Genomic DNA, 20,658 nt, shown 5'->3' on the forward strand with positions numbered 1-20,658 from the left:
TTACCAACATTTGTTATTTTCTGTTTTTAGTTTTAAAAATAATAGATATCCTAATGTGTGTGAAGCATCTTGTTGTGCTTTTGATTTGCATTTCCCTAATGATTAGTGATGTTAAAGATCATTTCATTTGCTTATTGGCCACTTGTAAATCTTTTGCCCATTGTAAAGTTAGGGTTTTTTTTGTATTGTAGGAGTTCTTTATATATTCTTGATGTTGATTCCCTATGAGATATATGATTTGTGGATATTTTCTTCCATTTTTTGGGTTACCTTTCCACTGAGTTGGTAGTGTCTTTTGATGTATAACAGTTTAAAATGTTGATATTGTCTAATTTATTTATTTTTTCTTTTTTGCCTGCACTTTTGATATCATATCTAAGATACAATTGCCAAATTCAATGTCCTGAAGCTTTTTCCATATGTCCTCTTCTGAGCATTTTACAGTTTTAGCTCTTATGTATAAGTCTTTGTTCCATTTTAAGTTTTGTAAATGGTGTAAGGTAATAGGTGTTCACCTTCATTCTTCTGAATGTGGATAGTTAAGCAGTTCATTAATAATTTTAATCAACCATTTTAATGTTTATCTCTATGTAGATATCATTAGCATAGACATAGCCGTAGTATAAAAATATTGATTTATTCTTGACATTTTTCTTTTCTTTTTGTTTTGAGACAGAGTTTTGCTCTTGTTACCCAGGCTGGAGTGCAATGGCGCAATTTTGGCTCACCGCAACCTCCGCCTCCTGGGTTCAGGCAATTCTCCTGCCTCAGCCTCCTGAGTAGCTGGGATTACAGGCACGTGCCACCATGCCCAGCTAATTTTTTGTATTTTGAGTAGAGATGGAGTTTCACCATGTTGACCAGGATGGTCTTGATCTCTTGACCTCGTGATCCACCCGCCTCGGGTTCCCAAAGTGCTGGGATTGCAGGCTTGAGCCACCGCGCCCGGCCGACATTTTTCTAATTATGTCTAAAGTACTGATTTTTTCTTATAGAATTACTCAAAAATTCTATACTTGGATTGGGTGTGGTGGCTCATGCTTGTAATCCCAGCACTTTGGGAGGCTGAGGTGGGTGGATCCCTTGAGGCCAGGAGATCGAGACCAGCCTAAGCAGCATAGTGTAACCCCATCTCTAGTGAAAATACAAAAATCAGCTGGGCGTGGTGGCGCGTGCCTATAATCCCAGCTGCTTAGGAGATGAGGCAGCAGAAGCGCTTGAGCCTAGAAGGTGGAGGCTGCAGTGAGCCGATAGAGCACCACTGCACTCCAGCCTGGGCAACAAAGCCAGACAGAGAAACAAGCAAACAAACCCCTACACTTTGTAGCTTTTAGTATTTCCAAGGAAAAATTATTGTAGCTTTTAGTATTTCCAAGGAAAAATTATTGTAGCTTTTAGTATTTCCAAGAAAAATTAATCCTGTGGTCAAACAGTAATGGTGGCTGATAGCTATTATTTTTGACTATTTTTACCTTTTTGTGGTGTTTAGAATTAAAAAAGCAATGTCCTCATGTCAAATAAAATGGAAATAGATTGTACAGAGTCAAAAGTAATGGTTCCCCTTCTATTTACCTGTTTTCTTTCCTTCCACTACTCTCTTCAGAGGTAAACTTTGTTAATAGTTTGGTCTATATTTTTCTAGACCTTCTCCAAGAGTCCGTTCACAGGCAGAGATCTAAACATAAACATTTAAAAAAAATATAAATGGGACCATATTTTATACATTATTCTGACTTTGTTTTTTAAAAAGTCTCAACAATATAAAATACACACATCTCAATCTGTCCACTGAGACCTAGAGATCTCACGAGCATACTCTGTCCCGGAGAACAGACAACGCATTCAAGTGAAAGAATGCTCTTTTTCTGTAAGATGTAACAGTGGTTCTGGGCTACATTTGCTGAACGAGGCCTGTTTACACTCTTCCCTCTCTCTGGACTCTTGGCTCCTCTCTGTGAGCCATCAGCCTGACTGTTTCCAGTCTTGTCCGACTTTCATTGCCCCTGCCAAGGACTCTCACATTTGGCTGTCTCAGTGAAAGCTCGGAAGACAACAGATTCTTTCTGCATCCACTCACCACCACTTCTAAGCAGCTTGGGCCCCTCTGGTGCCATCAGCAATCCTGAAGTGGTAACAGGTCCAGAGGCAGATGCCTCCTTTCTTCCTGCTGTTTTGTGCGAAGGTTGCTATCCTCTGTGGCCAGTTTATTTCTCTTTCAAGAGAAATTTTAAGAAAATGACCAGCAAGGTGGTGCTTTCCACAGCAAGGAAGTGGATGGTATGTATGCCTGCACCTTTCTTCAGAATTCCTGAAATTCCACAGGCTTAAAGACACATACACAATATTTTACTAAATTCTTTTTAGTAGATGAGAAAACGTATTTTTAGAAAATATAATATGCTTAAGGAAACTGATCTTTAGAACGGTAAATGGTATTTTTTTGAAACGTGGACATTTCTCTGATTTTAGTTCTCCTTTCATTGAACATTCCCACTGCCTCCAAAAGATAGCATCTTACCCCTTGAGAATTCTACAGGCTAGTCCTGTGGTACTTAGCCTATGTGTAGCTGAATTGCCTGTGGAGTATTTAAAAAATACACCCATGCTTGTCCTGCCCCTGGAGATTCTCTTTCCGGAGGTGTGGGGTGAGGCTAAGCCATCTGTGAAAACTCCCCAGAGATCTGATGCTTGGCATGGATTGAGAACCACAGATCTTAGTGGGAGGAGTTTCCCAGCCAAAGTTCCAAACCCTCACAGGTGGGCTGGTATTCTTCATTCCCGACAATGCTTAGAACCAGCCTCAAGCAGTCACAGTTGGAGGAAAGCTCTACCTAAGGTCCTAATTAAAAACAAATAAAATGGATGGAAACTCCTTCTTCTTGGATGTTTACAGAGGCTACCTTTTTATCCTGTTGCCTCATTCCCATGAAAACTCGCTTGTCTCACTAAGCTGAAAGGTGGACTCTTTCTCACTAATGTTTATAGCGCTCCTATTAACTTCATTTTTTTTTGGAGCCAAATGTCCCTCAGTGCCACAGTCATTCCGTGGTATTGACATAGGTGTTTAGGAGACTTCTGAATTCCCCCTCAATGACCTGCAAGTGTAATTAGTCCACTTTCTGACTTGAGTCAATATCTAGGGTTACCTCAAATAGACCCAATTCTTAGTGTGCAGAGACTGTATGTATCCCAGACCCAGAGTTGATCACTAATTACATTTTCAGTAAAAAATATTACTTTTAATTTATCTTAAATTTCATAGAAGAAAAAGAGACCAAAGTGAAATTTAAGCAATTTCTGAACTTCAGACAGATATCTCTTAAAACGAGACATATCGGTTCCTTAAAGATTCCTCCAAAGGTAAAGAAATAAAGTAAAACATCAAAATGTTGGGATTATTAACTACTCTCATAAAATTCAGAATACGTTCCTCAAACATTTGTGTGTAGAGACTGTGTCTATCTCGGACCAGAGTTGACCACAAATTAACATTTTCAGTAAAAGATATTACTTTTAATCATCTTAAGTTTATAGACCTACATTTTATATTACCACCCTCACACTGTGAAATACGAAAAGGATAAAGTTCCAGATCTGACCTTGATATGTCAAGGTATGGATCTTTTGTTTTGTTTTTTTTAAACACCTTTTCTCCTGATGTGTCCCTTCAGTTTGAAGACTCATGCCTTTCTTCACCTCAGGGAGTTTTTCACCAATTATCTAATTATTTCTTTCTCCTTACAAGCCAGGAATAATTCAGACTAATGATTATGACAAACTGTTACAGGCAGATTAAAAGAAACCAAAATCGAGGGATATATATAGTAATAGTAAGAAATGCATTTAGGACAGCTTTGGGGATTCTGTCTATCATCTATCTATCTATCTATCTATCTATCTATCTATCTATCTATCTATCATCTATCTATCTATCATCTATCTATTTATCTATCATCTATCTATCTATCATCTATTTATCATCTATCTTTCTATCTATCATCTTTCTATCTGTCATCTATCTATATCTATGTATGTATGTATGTATCTATCTATCTATTTATCTATCTATCTATCACATCTATCTATTTATCATCTATCTATCTATCATCTATCTATCATCTATCTTTCTATCTGTCTATCATCTATCTATCTGTCATCTATCTATATGTATGTATGTATGTATGTATGTATGTATGTATGTATGTATCTATCTATCTATCTATCTATCTATCTATCTATCTATTTATCTATTTTTTAAATTTGAGACAGGGTCCCACTCTGTTGCCCAGGCTGGAGTGCAGTGGCATGACCATAGCTCACTGCAGCCTCAAACTTCTGGGCTTGAGGCATCTCCCTGCCTCAACCTCTCAAGTAACTGGGGTTACAGGTGTGTGCCACTGTGCCCAGCTAACTTAATTTTTTTTTTTTGTAGAGACAGGATCTCCCTATGTTGTCTAGGCTAGTCTTGAACTCCTGGCCTCAAGCGATCCTTCTGCGTTGGCCTCCTAAAGTGTTGGAATAACAGATGCAAGCCACTGCACCTGGCCTAAATACTGTATATTTTAATAAGTAATGAAAAATTAAATAATATTAAAGATGTTAGCAAGGAAGAAAACAAATGATAGAAAAATGCTCACATTAAAATCATGCCATGGCTAAACCTTGGGGATAAAGGCCCGAGGAAGCCAAAGTGAAAAGGGGCAAAAAAGGTTGTGTGGAGGAAGAATGGGGAGTTTTGGGGTCAGACTCCTTCCAGGCATCTTACCTTTCAGCAGGTACCCAGGAGAACTGACCCCCAGCATCCCTGGTGTTGCTGTTCCTCCGTCTGCACTGACCTCTGTGTGTATGTACTTGGGTAAGAAGCTGGATTGCCAAAGAGAAGGGTGATCTTGTTTTCTTCTTGCTGCTCCTTCTCCTTCTCCTTCTTGTTCTCTTTTGAGACACAGTTTCACTCTGTTGCCCAGGCTGGAGTACAGTGGCATGATCTTGGCTTACGGCAGCCTCCACCCGCTGGGTTCAGGCAATTCTCCTGCCTCAGTCTCCCTAGTAGCTGGGGCTATAGGCATGCACCACCACACCTGGCTAATTTTTGTATTTTTAGTAAAGTGAAGTTCAGCATGTTGCCCAGGCTGGTCTCGAACTCCTGACCTCAAGTGATCCGCCCACCTCAGCCTCCCAAAGTGTTGGGATTACAGATGTGAGCCACTGTGGCTGGCCTCTCCTTGCTGCTTCTATGACTTCTTGGACAGGTTGTTTCCAGTGGAGGAGCAGACAGATGAATCAATACCTCACCCAGCTGGGGCACGTTTGGGAAACTCTCTATATAAATTAAGCCTCATTTTCCTCAACAGAAAATTGGGACCATTCCTCCTTACTTCTAAGTGTCATTGCAGAGGTTTCATGAAGTGATGGGATTTTGTCCAGCATAAGGTACTTCACGAAAGTGAGTGAGTCTGTGACCACAGTGTTGCTATGAAACTTTTGCTTCACAGGAGGATGCATTAACAACTAATGACCGAGTGACTGTTGATTAGGTGTCAACCTCTTCTCAGACTTCTTCTTATTTCACCCTCACAGACAGCTTGTCGGGAAGTGGCTATCATTATTCCCATTTTATTGATAAGCCCAGAGAAGTTAAGTAACTCCTGCAAGGTCACACAGTAGTGAAATTAGGATTTAAACATAGGGTAGCTTCACTCCAGTGTCTGAACTGTTAACATGTATGCCGTGTTTAACGTTATTTTCAGGAATGAAACAGTGTTGTTGGTTGCCACTTTTCAGAGAATTGGCAGGTGCTCAGGTTTAATGCAGGTGGGCAGAGGCAGAGGTGTCACTGGGTGCTCTAGCCTCCGTATCCTGAACTTCCAGCTTTTTTTACTGTTCGTTTCTAATCCTGGGAGAGTGAAACACTGTATCCTCTGTCCAATCCGCTCCTGCTCAAGCATCCCTCACCCTTTCCCTGAATTATTGCAAAGGTGTCTCAAATTATCTGTGGCAAAGGACCAGTTCCCAACCCACCCCTGAGTCCATTGTAACCTTATATTTTTGGAAAAAAAAAAAAAAAAAAAACCTGCTTGGATATTGCCACAATGTTAAACTACTTCAAGGAGTTTAAAAGTCTCTAAACATTTCGTCTCAGTTTCTGTCCTTGTGGATGGTAGCAGCTTGTAGACTCTTGTTGGTCCGCAGGCTGTGGTTGAAATAGCACTGCTGCAAGGGTCTGCTGACTGTGACACTTGCCCCCTATGACACATGCACCACAAAGCAGCCGAGTGGTCCTTGAAAAATACAACTAAAAGTCACATCATTTCCCTGGATACACCCTCCAGTAGCTTCCATTGCATTTAAAATAAAACCCAGGTATTTACCAACAGCCCAGAAGTCCCTGGGTCGTCTGGCCCTGCCGGTAGCCACCCGGTTCCATCTCCTTCTTGCCTGCTGACTATCTCCAGTGCTAAGGAAACACAGGCAGGTGTGGGTAAAAGTTCAAATAGAGAACACATAATAATCTGGGATGTGAAATACACTTTGTTTTGTGTTTTCTTTATTGGATCAAGCGTGGACGAGTGCTTCTATCACTTTCTCTCCAGCAGTGAGAGCCTTGCCAACAGTTTCTAAATGAGCAAGATGACCCAAACCAAGTCTCAGAAAAGATTTGTGTACAGTCATGCTTCTGTGGTCTAGCATGTTGCCCCTTTGATGAGCTCGGCCTGAAGAGGCCTGTATTCGGCTGAAGTCTCACATCTGCTTTTTAGACTATTTGTTTCTTCCCCCAGAAAGTGGGCCTGTTGTGAGTTAAGATGGTGAAGGGGTCATTCCAAATGCTCCTGAGATTGGAGAACAAAAGTTTGAGCGTGTGGTTGTTGTTACTGTTGTGAACTCATTGCTGGGGAGCATGACTACCATCACTGTATTGATTACTTCATGACTAAGGTGGTAGCACACATATTGGTTAAACAATTTCCTGGTTGGTTTAGTGCTTGCTGCCCAGAGAGCCTCTTGCATGGAGGTGGCCAGGATTATCTCCCCATCTCACCACGTGCTGTACCATGGCAATGAATGAAAAGGAAGCAGCTACTTGGGAAATTGTTCATTTAGCAACAGAGAGCCATGGTTTCTAGGAAACTGACTTCTCAATGCGCTCTAACTTCCCCACCACCCTTGACTTTTTAATCCATTGCCTATTCCAATGATTTTTGGACGTTCAGAAGAAGATTTCATTGTCTTTTGCTAATTAATTGTCATGGCAATGGCAACAATTCTCACATTTTAGTGCCAGGAAATTTATATTTAATAGATCTGAGAATGTGATGTAGGAAAGTGCATCTTTGCCAAGCATCCCAGGTGATTCTGACATAGCTGGTCCAAGGACTTTACTTCAGAAAATACTGGTTTTAGGAGTCTTTTCTGTGTAATGATATTGGTATTGAGTGCAAAGTGTTTTAAAGAAGTTCTGTTTCTGCCCAAGATGGAGTAACAGGGCCAGATTTACCTTTTGTGTGACACAACCAAACACGTCAGCTAAAATACATGAAAGAATGATTTTCAAAACACCCGTCATCAGGTGATGAAGAGCAGTGATCGCTAAGAAATAGGAGGCAAAAGGACTACACTTGGATTGCTCCGGCTTACTGTGTAGAGAGAATTTCCAGGTTGAGACTCAGGGAAGGGAACTCAAGTGCAATTCAGACTCCTGATTTGAGGAGAAGGTGTGAAGAGGCTGGGGAAACCAAGGAGGTTAGAGTTCATAGAACAGAATACCAGAAACGAGAGAGCTGCATGGAGAGAGAACCCCAATAACTGCAGAGGGAGCCCTCAGGGATTCAGCATCATACTGATCAGCACATGCATGTGGGGAATCTACTGGGGACTGGGGGCCAAGCTTGTGGGGGGAGAGAACAGACCTGGCTCTCACAAAAGGCTGGGAATATTGCCTGCTCCTTCCAGCCAGACTGGAAAACCTGTAATTCACAGGGTATTGGTAGAACAGTCAAGAAGGCCTTGCCTCAGTAGTAGGGAATAACTAGCAGTCTAAAGCACTGCTCCATATTTGGGTAATAAATTATAAAAAAGCAATTGGCAAAAGCATTAAACTGCATCTAAGTTACTTAAGGTCATTCCAGAACAGATTCAAGAATATTTATGGGAATAAAAAACCACCCAGCGCCAAACAAGGTAAAATTTACAATGTCTGACACCTCAAGATCGTCATAGTTCAAAATGGAAACGCACCACTCTCCCTGACTGTCCTGGAGGTGTACTTCCATGCACATTTTTGTACCATTAAAGAGTCCAACAGTTTAAGCCTTCAGTGGAACATTTTATACATAACAAGCTAGAGACTGCCAAACCATGGTCTGTGTTGATATTTATCTTGGCTTCTGAGATAGCACTTCCTCATTCATGTCTGTGACTGTTTTAAAAAATATTTTTCCTGCGTTTGATACCTCCAACCTTGCCATTGGATTATGGTAATGAAGACTCAGCTAAGATTATTGGCCAACTACATTGTGCATCCTAAGGGGCTGGAGCTAGGAGTCATGGGTATTGGTGGTGGGTGGGTGAGATGGGACAAGTTTTTTGAGGTCAATGTATGACTCAGATTCAAAGCCTTAGAGCGCAGTAAGGACCAAACCAGGCAGGCCAAGGTCTTGGATAGGTCTGAGAGGGCTAGCTCAGCCATGTTCCGGAACAGAAGCCCTTTGGTACCAACAGGAACATACAGAGAGTGACGTGAGTAAAGTCTTGTTAGGGTTTGGTCAGTGCTGAAGAGGCCAGACTTGTTTATTGGCAGGGGTTGGAGGCTGGGTCAGTGAGGGATGTTCTGGTATCGTGAATGGACTTACGACTCTAGAGGTTCATAATTGAGCTCCACAATTTGAGCTTGGGATGTCTGTTCTTCCTCTGTTGTAAATTTGGTTGCCAGGCCTATTTCCCTGATTCCCTCCCATCCTTCAAACTGAACCTGGTGCTATGTCATTAGGATGTCCCTAGTTAGATCCTTGGCTGCCAAAACAAACATGTTTTCTTCAGATTGACTGGTACCTGGGCATTCCTTCCCACTCTGCCCATACAGAAATGTGGCTTTTCTACATTCAATTTACTCATCTTTTGGCTGCTAGAAAATGCTATGTTTCTTAAAATATTGTAACCCAGATGAATTTGTGGAAAAGCTCCTACTTGAAGATGATGACAAGATATTACTGTTATTTGATAGAAATTTTACCTGCTCTGAGAGATGGGAATGGAAGTCTAAGGATCAGTGTTTGGGAAAATTGAAAGCCAGGCACAGAAAGACAAATATCACACGTTCTTACTATTATGGGAGAGCTAAAAAAGTTGATCTTAGAAAAATATAGAGTAGAATGGTGGTTACCAGAGGCTGGGAGGGGTGTGGGAGGAGGGTGAAGAGAGGTTGGTTAATGGGTACAAATATGCATTCATATAGAAAAATAAGTTCTAGTGTTTGATAGCACAGTAGAGTGACTATTATTAACAACAATATATTATCTACTTCAAAATAGCTAAAGAGAAGGTTTGAAATGCCCCCAATACAAAGAAATGATAAATGTTTCAGGGGTCATGGATATCCCTGATACCCTAATTTGATCATTACACATTGTATGCATGTATCCAAATAGCACATGTACTCTGCAGATATGTACAATGATTATGTATCAATAAAAAATTTAAAAAGAGAGAGCATAGGTGAGAGCTCTCTGCTTTTATCAGATGAGCTCTGGACTACCTTGTGTACTCCTGGACATGATGCATGGTCATTAGCCTACCAGGAAGTCTCAGTCAAGGGAAAGATTATGCTTTCTGGAGAGAAATGCACTGGAAACTTGATATGATCTAATTGATGTTAATTGTGGTAAGTGTTGCTGGTTTTACTTTTGGCTTCATACTTAATGACTTATGTTTTGTGGCAGTAATGAGTAAAAGAGGCGGAGTGAGTCGGTGAAACTGCTTCTGTGCCCTGATAAGTGGCTGTGTTTTGATTGGCTCTCGGATGCGAGTTGATTTTTCTACAGTAAGTGAATTAGCTTACCAACGTGAAACCACTGAAGGCAAAGTCAAGAGAAGTGTACTTTACGTCCATCGCAGTCTTATTCCCACCTCCCCACTTTTGTCTCTTCCCTTTATTCTCCTTCTTTTTCTCCCCAACTCATGATTGCCTTTCCATCAGCATCTCGGTCTAGGTTCTCATTGACACAGAAATGGTATGGAATTCAGAAAAGGCTATGGTGGGATAGTTTTCCTCCTTATTTCTGTGAATCTTATATTTGGACTGGAAGTAGAATTTATATACCACCCCAGGGGATCATTCTTCAATTTTTCTGAAATTAAGAGAGCCCATTTTTTTTTTCATAATGTGTTGAAGGAAATAATTTTTGAAAAGTTCGGAATGGAAAGAGGTCAACTGGGAGGAGATTTTTACTTTGAGGCATTCTCTCCCTGGCATGAGATGAATCCCTGTGAAGTGAAAAGATGGGGGGCTATCTTTGGAAAGGCACCCATCACTGCCCCCAGAGGGCCCTGGGCCTACATTTTATGGAGAACAGCATCTGCTCTCACACTGAGCCTGGCTAAGCCTTTTAATTTTCTTTTCCATGTGTTCTCAATCACTGATGGTGCTGAATCATGAGGCATATTGCCAGATGTGGGAATTTATTTATATATTTATATATTTATTTATTTTCGAGACAGAGTCTTGCTTGCTCTGTCATCCAGGCTTAAGTGTGGTGGCATGATCTGGGCTCACTGCAACCTCTGCCTCTGGGGTTCAAGCCATTCTCCTGCCTCAGCCTCCCAAGTAGCTGGGACTACAGTCATGTGCCAGCACATCTGGCTAATTTTTTCTATTTTTAGTAGAGGCACGGTTTTGCCATGTTGACCAGGCTGGTCTCGAACTCCTGACGTCAGGTGATCCACCTGCCTCGGCTTCTCAAAGTGCTGGGATTACAGGCATGACATATTGCACCCAGCCAGGAATGAAATATTCTTAATAAGGAACTTGATATTGTCTGAAAAAATAAATTTTCGGGAAAAGCCATAGGCTTGAAGTATATCATCTTTCCTTCAGGGTCTGGCACATTGTCGCTTTCTTTTCCCATGTGTTAACAAATGATGTTTAGAAATATGCTCTTTCCAACTGTCCCCATGCCAAAGTTCAGCCTTTTGTATTTTTCCTTAATTGTCCAAGGAATATTTGAGCACCTAAGCTGATATCCTTTATTACTGTGGGTGTGATTTGGGAAATAATTCTTGGAGGGCAACTCTGAGTCTGTGGTGAATAAAAAAGTCAGAATAAAGGTGAATGAATATTGTTTCTGGTGTCCTCTGTGCAGTTGGAAAAGTGATGAGCAAGTTAACTTATATTAGCTGAGCATCTTCCTCTTATTGAAAGGGCCATGATGCTTGTGACTGGAAAAAGCCATTCTTATGCAGCAGCATTTTAGGAAGGACTGTGGTTTAAATGGGCTTGCCTGTGGGCCTCACTTTTGGGCTTACCTCCACCTCCAAGCCATCCACCATCATTGGTCACGTTTCTAAAATTAATTTATTAGAGGAACTGTTTGATTCATGAGATAAGTGAGTTTTGATTAGAGGTGGTTATGGGGTTTAGGAGGGTTTTAATGGTTAGTTCCACTGAGACCCTGAACAGTATGAAGGGGAAGGCTAGTTAAGAAGCAGAAAGAGAAAAATGGAAGCCAGTCTTCTCAAACATTTTGTTGGATGTCTGCTTAAAGATTCATTTTGCTTTGCAAACCACAGATAGCGTAGCTGGTTCTGCCTCTATGCTTCCGGTCACTCAAGTGTAACAGGAATGAGAAATCAAGAGCCCATTGCATCACTCTCCTCCAAGTTTCTGTATCCACATGTGCTCCAAATGAAACTGCTGTCCACACTCTTGTCTTAATGGATTTAATGTTTAATCTCCTTTAATAGAAGGTTTGCAGAGTTCTCTTTTCTTCTATAACAACTTGCATACTTATTTAGAGTCTGTGGTTAAAAGGGTGATTCAGGTCTTGGCAATATGTGATACTTCCGTCTTTCGAAAAGAAGCCATTTAAAAAATCTTGGTTTACTTTGTTTTCTGGTAACAAGACAATACACCTTCTTATTTATTTCATACGTGCACTCCACACTCACTAAAGTAGGCCTTATTTCTTAAGCAAGAGTCAAGAAATAGCCTTATTGGCTGGCAGGTACAAATACTGAAACTAGCACGAATGACTGTGTATATTCATTTCTGAGTCGTATTTGTCTTCAGACTCAGGTGAGGGGTGCAGACTGGAGTATTTGTCGACTCCCCTTGTGTGGGTTCAGATGAGTGTGAGATGGTTGGGTTGGCAGGTTGGCCCAGGTGGGAGAAGCAAAGTCATGGGTGGCCCTGTTCCCTGCAGGAGCCTTTACTTTTTCCGTGCTTACACACAGGACCCTAGGCTGGCTGGTCAAAAAATCAAGAGTCAGACTTGGTGAAAGTGTGAATAAATGAGTATAGTTACTATATAGGCATTAAGGAAAGTTTGCTCATGGTGACTCAGTAGTGACTCAACTCCCTGGTTGTAAAGGACAGTGTCTTCTGGTGAGCTGTGAGTGTGTCCCATGGGTTGACAATCAGATTTGCCTGTCTGATGACATTAATTGCAGGGTGCTACGGGCCAGGTTTCTGTAAGTTGGGTGGAGATGGAGGCCACTGGCAGTGAGTGCAACGCCCAGGGGAAAGCCTGTGAGTGGGAGGAAGAAAGGAAAGTTTTCTGGAGCAGTTGCAATGTGTATGCTGCTGAAATCGACTTGAACATTAAGCAGCATCTGCCAGGATTGTTAGCTGCTGAGTAGCACGTCTTCAGTACTCATGATTCGTGGGGTACTTGGGCAAAGGTAAAAGTGTGGTAAGTTTTAATACTGTGCTTTCTTACTAGTCCCTTTTGACATTTATACAGGTGTGTGTGTGTGTGTGTGTGTGTGTGTGTGTAAAACTAACTGTAAGATGTCAAGTTTCAGCCTAACGATTTTTTTATTCCAGAAGCTTTCCAGCGTTACCTAAGAAACAAAGGCTAAGTTTTGGCTGCTTCATTCTTACCCCTTCAACCACAGTTCTAACATGCTTGATCTACTGAGAGCAAAGATGATCAATGACTCTGAGGGGAGAAATGGATTTAAACAGCCAAAGGTTAGTTTGCCATTTCTGCAGTAACCTTTGGTGTGATAATGTGAAAAGAGCAAGAACTTCTGATTCGTGTAGACCTAGTTTGAATCTGACTCTACTGTGTATTTATGACATTGTGCAGGTAACTTATCGTGGGTTGTGGCTGGTCAAGGCACAGCTAAGACTAGCCTAATGCTGATGATTCTGTGGAAATTTTATTTCATTTCGTGTTGGGATATAGCATTGTGGTTAGATAGGAAGAATTGATGTTGAAGGTATGTGCCTTAAATGCTTCTTTTGATTTCTGTAGCATTTTCTTACTCTGGGACCTTCAGGAATCTGGCAGCCGAAGTGTTAGGTCTATCAGAAATCTTTCCATCCATCCTTCCCGTCCATCCATTTATCCACTCAACACTTAGGTACTGAACGACTGACTATATGTCAAGCACAGTTCTAACAGCTAAGGATTGAGCAGTGAAGAAAAATAGAAAAAACCTCCTGTATTCATGGGGCTTTCATTCTAGTGAGTGAGGAATGCAATAAACAAAATAAGTCAGTAAATTATGGGTATATTAAAAGGGAATGTGTTATAGAGAAAATAAAGCCAGAAAAGAGAGTCGGGTATGGAGGCAATTTTAAATAAGGTGATGAGAGCAGGTCTCACTGAGAAAGAGCTCCCCTGCAGAGCTCTGAACACAGTTTGCAGACAGTGCCTTCTTATTCCCGGCCAGCAATGCTCCTTGCCTTGTCTTCCTCTTGTTTATTCACTGAGGTCTCATTATTTTTGGTCCATGAAAACAAAAATTGTTTAAGAGCACAGAATATGAGTTTTGGGTTTTCCTTTAGGGCTATGTTAAGATGCTGGTAGATGCCAGTTTAAGGATGAATTGGTGAGGGCCTCTTTTCTGCCCCCGCTGGGTTCTGGAAATGATACCTTCTGCTTGATTATACACTGGGCGCCTACCTGCAGAGCGTTTTCTGTATGACCTCTCTAGCCCCTCTTGTATGCTTCACACAAACCTCTGACCACGCAGCTAAATATGGTCCCTCGTGGGGCTGGGTCTCTGCTTCTAGTCTTTTCCCTGTTTTCTTGGAGGAGCAGGCAGGCATGGGTTGCCAACCTAACTTCATGCTGCTGGACAACAGCAACCTCCGCCTTTACCGTTTTCTGTCCCAAGGCAGTGAAAGCAGAGTGTCTCATCACCAAGAAAAGCCTCTCACTTTCCCTGTCTTGGTCCAGGAGGTAAGGGAACAAGGAGAAGTAAAAAGTCAATCACATCATGGTGTCACAGTCAGGCTGGGACCTGGAAGCAACCTTTTCAGTATGAGGATGGGGTCCACATCAAGAAGTCACCTCGTCTTCTTTGGCCCACGATGGACCGTGAGTCAGTGAATGTTTCATTAGCTTTCATGAAAGGGGATATGTGCTTCCTGGTAATTTTCAAAATGTTAAAGAGCCCCTTTAGAATGTGGGAGCAAAGTTTAGTGCATGAAGTTCTGCGAACGCCATGGACACCTTTTAATTTCGGATTTAGTAGAGTTTAAATTCTCTCTGATACATCCTAAGTTCCCCAAGGCCAGTGTGAATGGATGGGGTCCAGGCAACATCTGCGCCTCCAGCTGAGATGGGGTGTGGTAGGGTTTGGCTTTCATTTCCCCTTTCTGATATGGATCTCAGAGGTGGCTTCTCCTTGACTAGCAATATGACATTGCCATGCCAGCTGCAGCACGTCCGCACACATCCTGGGGGTGTTCATCTCACATCATTCTGTGCCAATCTTGTTGGCCTTTTTCCGCCCACTCAGGCTCTAGAAAGACAGTAATGTCAGCCAGAGCTGCTGTGGCAAGTGGAGCTGTTCTGATGTCTAGTCAGGTGTCCAGAGCCTTCTTGCCACATTCAGCTCCTGCCCTCATCCTCTAGGCTGGCCCCAGTATAGCTGTGGGCCACTTTCCATGACTGTGCAGTGTATTTCTGCCCAGCTGAGTAGTAATGAGGAGAAGTATTTATTTTTATACGTTTGCTTGTTGTTTTAGGTGGTAAGAGTTCTGTAGAAGCCTGGCTTTCCTAACATCCCAAGTCCTTCTTAGGCAGCATTTTAGTTCTCCAGTTACATACCTGCCCAGCTCTGTCCAATACTGAGTCCTGATCTACACTTGAAAAGACAAAGACGAACAATACCAGGAGAGTAAATGTTGGGGGTGGGGGCAGTGGTCCCAGCTGCACTGACAATAACAATCCCCTCCCCACCCCTTCTTGCTTGTCTGTGAAGCTATCCTAATGGGTAATTCTTCCCTGAATGGTACCCTATTAGGAACCGAGGTGCAGAGGTGCCAGGCAGTGGTTTGGGGGTGACTCTGGCCCTTGACTCGTGTGTCACGGCTGTGTGGGAGATGCAGTATCACCCCCTTGATTTGTTTGTTTTTCCGGATTGCACCTTTGTTGGCAGTCTGGAACTTACTCTTGTGCATGTTGTTATTTATCTTCAGTGGTGCAAGGCCCCAGTGTTCCAGCCTTCTTCTGAATTCACAGAAACATCCACATAAGTAGGGGCCTTGGCTTGGAATCACATCTGAGAAACCTCAATCTACTTGGCCTGTCAAAATGGAGTTCTTCTTAAAAGTCCTAATTCTCTAGTGCCGGCTATTCATCTCCTATAGTCTAATCAATGCTTCCCAACCTTTTTCATGTCACAGTATACGTGGACGTGATATGATTTATGTAGATGGAAGGGCTCATTTTTAGGCAGTAGGCCATCGGGGTCTGGCTACTGTAGTCCTTGCCCCCTCACCCTCACCTGGCAGTTCCTGGGGCTTAGGGGATTTGTGTTTCCCTCTGGCACACCTGTTCCCATTAGGGGCACACAGGTATGCTTAAGCTAAGGTTAGAAGCTCTAGCTCAAGACCTAGCATAGAACATAATCTCAAGATGCAACAAAGTGTCCCATCCATAAACATCTTTGATGATGACTGGAAAGTGGATCTCTTTTCCCAGGATGTTGTAAGTTTGGGAGAGCTAAGTTCCTGTGGTTGCACCCATTGCTTGGTGCAGTCTGCCATTACCTGTCCTTCTAGGGTAGAGGGATACCAACACTCATGTCCCCTGTCCCCTCCAGACTAGCAGGACCAGGATCCTTGGCTCTGTGGCCAAACTCTAATGCTTACCACGGCTTCTTTCCATCCTGTCACATTCTGGGAGTATTTCATATGACTTCCACAGGTTCCTGACCTCCCAGCTTTGCTACATCTTCTGCATAGCTTAAAACATCACTTCTTATGCAATGGTTGGAGGAGTCATAGAAGTTCTGCTGATGTTGTCTGCTTGTGTGGCTATGAACCAAACCTGCATAACTCATCTGGGTGGAATTCAGCTATTGCAAGAGTACACACTAGTCGTTTTTTAGGCCTTAGGACTGTGTGGTACCAGATGGTGCTTCTTACATTTAAACAGAGCTGTGGGTTCATCTGTCCATTCATTCATATATTTACTCATTCAACAACCCTATTCAATAAATGCTGGGTACTGGGAATATAACGATCGAAGTCATAGTCTGTGTCTTTCAGGAGCTCACAGGGCGGTGATGGAGATCCGCGAAGTAAACAATGATAGTACGCTTGAGAAATTCCATGGGGTTCCTCGGGAACACACAAGACAGGGAGAGTCTCATATGTGGAAAGTGTCAGAGGAGGTTCCTTGCCTGAGATGAGATGACTTTTAGCTTGAGTTTTTTCTCCCCTTCTCCTCCCTCTCCCCATCCCCTCTACTCTTCCTCTTCCTTCTCCTTCTCCTTCTTCTTCCTTCCTCCTCCTCCTCCTCCTCTTTCTTCTTCTTCTTCTTCTTCCTCTTCTTCCTTCCTTCTTCTTCTCCTTTCCTCCTTCTTTTACTTCTTCTTTTCTTTCTTCCTCTTTGAACAGAGTTATCTGGGATGTGTGCTAATTGAATGAAGAAAGGAAGAAAACTGCATAGAGCTAGAGCATGGAACTCCAAGTGCCACCATTTTGTTTGGTCACAGTAGAATTCTAATGGGCAACAGCAGCTAATGAAATAAGGATCACTTATGGAGGGAGAAGAGGCCTCTACATTAGCCTGCAATGGTCAGATCATACTTTTGGAAGGAGAATGTCTGTGGGATTCACTCATTAAAAACCCTGTAAAGTTTCAGCTGGAGGAGAAAGAAATCTAGATGGCAAGCTGGCTTGAAGAGACTTGTTACATATGGCTTCTGTGTGTGCGGGAGGATAGTTGAGGAAGACTGTGTTCTCTATCCTGCTTCTTTCATTCAAAAGACAGCATGATCTTGGGCAAGTGACACGACATCTTCCAACCAGTGTCCTCACTTAAAGGTGGTTCTAATATTAGCTCTCTCACCAGGGTTGATATGAGGGTTAAATGACATAATTTACTGGTGTGAAAGAATCTAACATAGTAACTACTCAACAGATGTTAATTTCCCTTTCCTTCCCATCTTTCTTCTCTTCCTCTTTTCCTTCTTTCTTTCCTTCCCCCTGCCTTTCATATATCAACTCTTTATTAGGTAAGTAATATTTGTCAGGCATCCTGCAAGACTTACATTGTCCAATATGGCAGCCACTTGTGGCTATTGCACATTTGAAATGTGGCTAGTCCCAATTGAGATGTGTTGTAAGTGTAAAATACACACAGAAGTTGGGGTAGTTAACACTCTGCCTTGTCCCCACACTATTTCCAGGGCATGCTTTCCTATGGGCAGGAGACTAGAGGCTTTTTGAGTCTGTGGAGGCTTTTCCTATAAAAAGCCAGTCTTTGATGGGTTTCTGAGACGGTCTTCAATTGCTAACCAGTACGCTCTCCTTCCTTCCTGAAATGAGATTTTTATAAATGGCAGTCTTGCTTTTAAATGTCTAGTATGTGGTCTTAATTTCTACACAAGTCTAGAAATGCTTAGTACAAAAATAAAAAAAAAGACCAGGCATGGTGGCTCGTACCTGTAATCCCAGCACTTTGGGAAGCCGAGGCAGGAGGATCACTGTGGCCAGGAGTTGGAGACCAGTCTGGGGAACATAGTGAGACCTTGTCTTTAAAAAAATAAAAAAATCAGCCGGGTGTGGTGATGTGTGCCTGTAGTCCTAGCTATTTGGGAGACTGAGGCAGGAGGATCACTTGAGTCCAGGAGTTTGAGGCTGTACTGAGCTATGACTGAGTCCCTGCACTCCAACCTGGGCAACAAAGTGTGACTCCGTCTCTAAAAAAAAAGAAAAAGAAAAAGGCTGGAACGCAAACCATGTCATTACTAATTTTTTCTATTGAGCGCATATTTAAATGACAACATTTTGAATATATTTGGTTAAATAAAATATGTTATTAAACTTAATTTCACTGGTTTCTTTTTACTTTTAAAAATGTGGCTACTGAAAAATTAAAATTACATACGTGTCTTGCACTATGTTTCTGTTGGGCAGCACTTTGTGAAGCTTATGTCTAGTGGGGGAAGGTAGAGAAACAACAGCAACAGAAAGTTATTTTGAAAATAAATGAATAAAACCACAAATACAAAATTACACATTGTGATGCATACTGTGAAGACAAGTTTCTATGGAAAGGAAAATGAGAAGACCTTACTTCATTCAGCTGGGCCATGGAAGGCCTCTCTGAGGAAGACACATTTGTGCTCTGCCTTGAGGGAGGCTCTTCCTACACAGTTTCCAGCCAAAAGTGGACATAGAGCATTCCAGGTAGAGGAAACAGCCTGCCGCTGAGTATTTATTGAGACTCCAAAATGCTTGTGGTCAGCAATGGGAAGAAGGAGACCCACGAAGTGTCCCCTGACTTTGCAGAGCTTGTGGTACTGGGAGACAGACAGGACAGGCATGTACATGAGGCTGCAGGGATGCGACAAGTAACACTGGCTCTATAAGTGCTTTTCTTTCCTTTTTTCTCTCTGTCTCAGAAGCATCACCGACCATAGTCCTGACCTTGCAGGTCCCGGGGCTGGTCTGTTCTTCCTTCCAGGTGGGTGGTGAATAACACGTTTCTCCCTTTATTCCCTGTTCTCCCTGCTGCTCTGACTCAGACTCATCATGTGGGAAATAAGCATCTGCAGCAGCCTCTTAACTCATTTCCTTGCCTCCAGCCTCTTTCTCCCTTTCATATATTCTTTGTGAGGCTGCCAAATTAATCTTCCTGAAATACCATTTAGCCCATGTAACTTCCCTGCTAGCACCCTGCTGGGAGCTTCTGTATGTCTCTCACTTTTCACCTTTACCTTTTCCTTCTACGGGTAATGACACCGTTTGCAGAGAAGCATGTTCTACTGCCAACCTCTTTAGCTTGAGGAGCTCTTAAAAGTTTCATCTTCAGCCATCTTCCCATATTTCTCCTCCTGCCTTGCATTGTCTTCTGGGCCGGGCATGATTGAGTAATCATTCTTCAAATGCTAAGGGCCACTGCCTCCCAGGGAAGAGAGAGAAAGAACATTAACAAGAGCTCAGGTTCTGGCATCCATCAGACCAGATTCAAATCCCAGCTCTGCCATTAAACTAGCTGTGGGCACCTTTTCAAGAACTCATTTATATTTTCTAAGCCTTAGTTTTCTCATCAGTTAATAAATGAGGCTAAAAGTAATTTGTACCCCTTGGGGTTGGGTGGATAAAATGAGACAGTGTTTATCAAGCGTTTCATAAATACCTAGCCCATAAGTCGTTAAGTACTGTAGACTGGTTACTTATGCAAAGGGCCACAGAACCCTTAACTCATGTCATTGCTAAAAGGATGGTAAGCCATGCATATATTGATTAATGGAGTTGCTTCCAGGGATGTCTGGCCCTGCTTTCTTTTTGCGTCTCTCATGTCAGCATCTTCTTATATCTGGTGATGGGCTGGGGTCTGACTGTATGGTGATGGTGCTGGCCAGAAATGCTGGATAGTAACACTGAATTGTGCTGTCTTGGAACTGGATGGGACCTCAAAGGACTTACTCAGTGTCAGATCTCTAAGGTCCCTCAGCGATGCAAAGTAGATTTGAGAGAATTTAGTCAAAAAGGCTCCTATTGGCTCTTGGGTCTGTTATTTTTCGTGCCCAGCAGTCTCTAGGGGGTCCCCTACCCCTCACCGACACAAGTCATATTATTGTTGGTTTATCACTTGATTTTGTCCACTCTTAATTAAATGTGCTTTTTATTTACTTCTGTCAAAGAGGAACAGTGAAAAACTCTCACAAAGTCATGAATACAGGAGGCTGGAGGCACTCACGCCTCAGCTCTTCTTCCTCTGCTCCTAATCATACTTCATTAGATCCTCCCTATGTGAGGGTTAAATGTCTCACAGACTTGGAAATATTAAAAGTTTTACAAAAATTTAACGTGCTCTTGTTAGCCAAGCTTTCCTCACTTAAAAAAAAAAAATATATATATATATACACACACACACACATACATACATATATATAAATGCACTTTATGTTCTGGGGTGTTCTGGGGTGCATATGTACAACATGGAGGATCGTTGCATAGGTACATACATGGCAATG

At 42.3% G+C, this 20,658-nt stretch overlaps 1 protein-coding gene across 10 annotated transcripts in view; it reads left to right on the plus strand.

Annotated features, from left to right (window-relative positions):
* Window positions 1-20,658, plus strand: part of TMEM45A (transmembrane protein 45A) — a 91,013-nt gene that overhangs the window by 6,215 nt on the left and 64,140 nt on the right. For 2 of the 10 annotated variants that reach the window (XM_078352223.1, XM_054246094.2), the window contains exons 1-2: window positions 8,601-8,733; window positions 13,034-13,180. The exons of 2 other annotated variants lie outside the window; for them this stretch is intronic. In XM_078352223.1, coding sequence (XP_078208349.1) covers window positions 13,112-13,180 — 69 coding nt within the window. In that variant the 5' untranslated portion in view covers window positions 8,601-8,733; window positions 13,034-13,111. Of the gene's footprint in view, window positions 1-8,600; window positions 8,734-12,771; window positions 12,900-13,033; window positions 13,181-20,658 lie in introns of those variants that run through there. 6 more of the 10 variants (XM_035274226.3, XM_035274217.3, XM_035274225.3 and 3 more) reach the window with 4 other exon arrangements.

Source organism: Callithrix jacchus, chromosome 15 (assembly GCF_049354715.1).
Source record: "Callithrix jacchus isolate 240 chromosome 15, calJac240_pri, whole genome shotgun sequence".
Taxonomy (NCBI): Eukaryota; Metazoa; Chordata; class Mammalia; order Primates; family Cebidae; genus Callithrix; species Callithrix jacchus.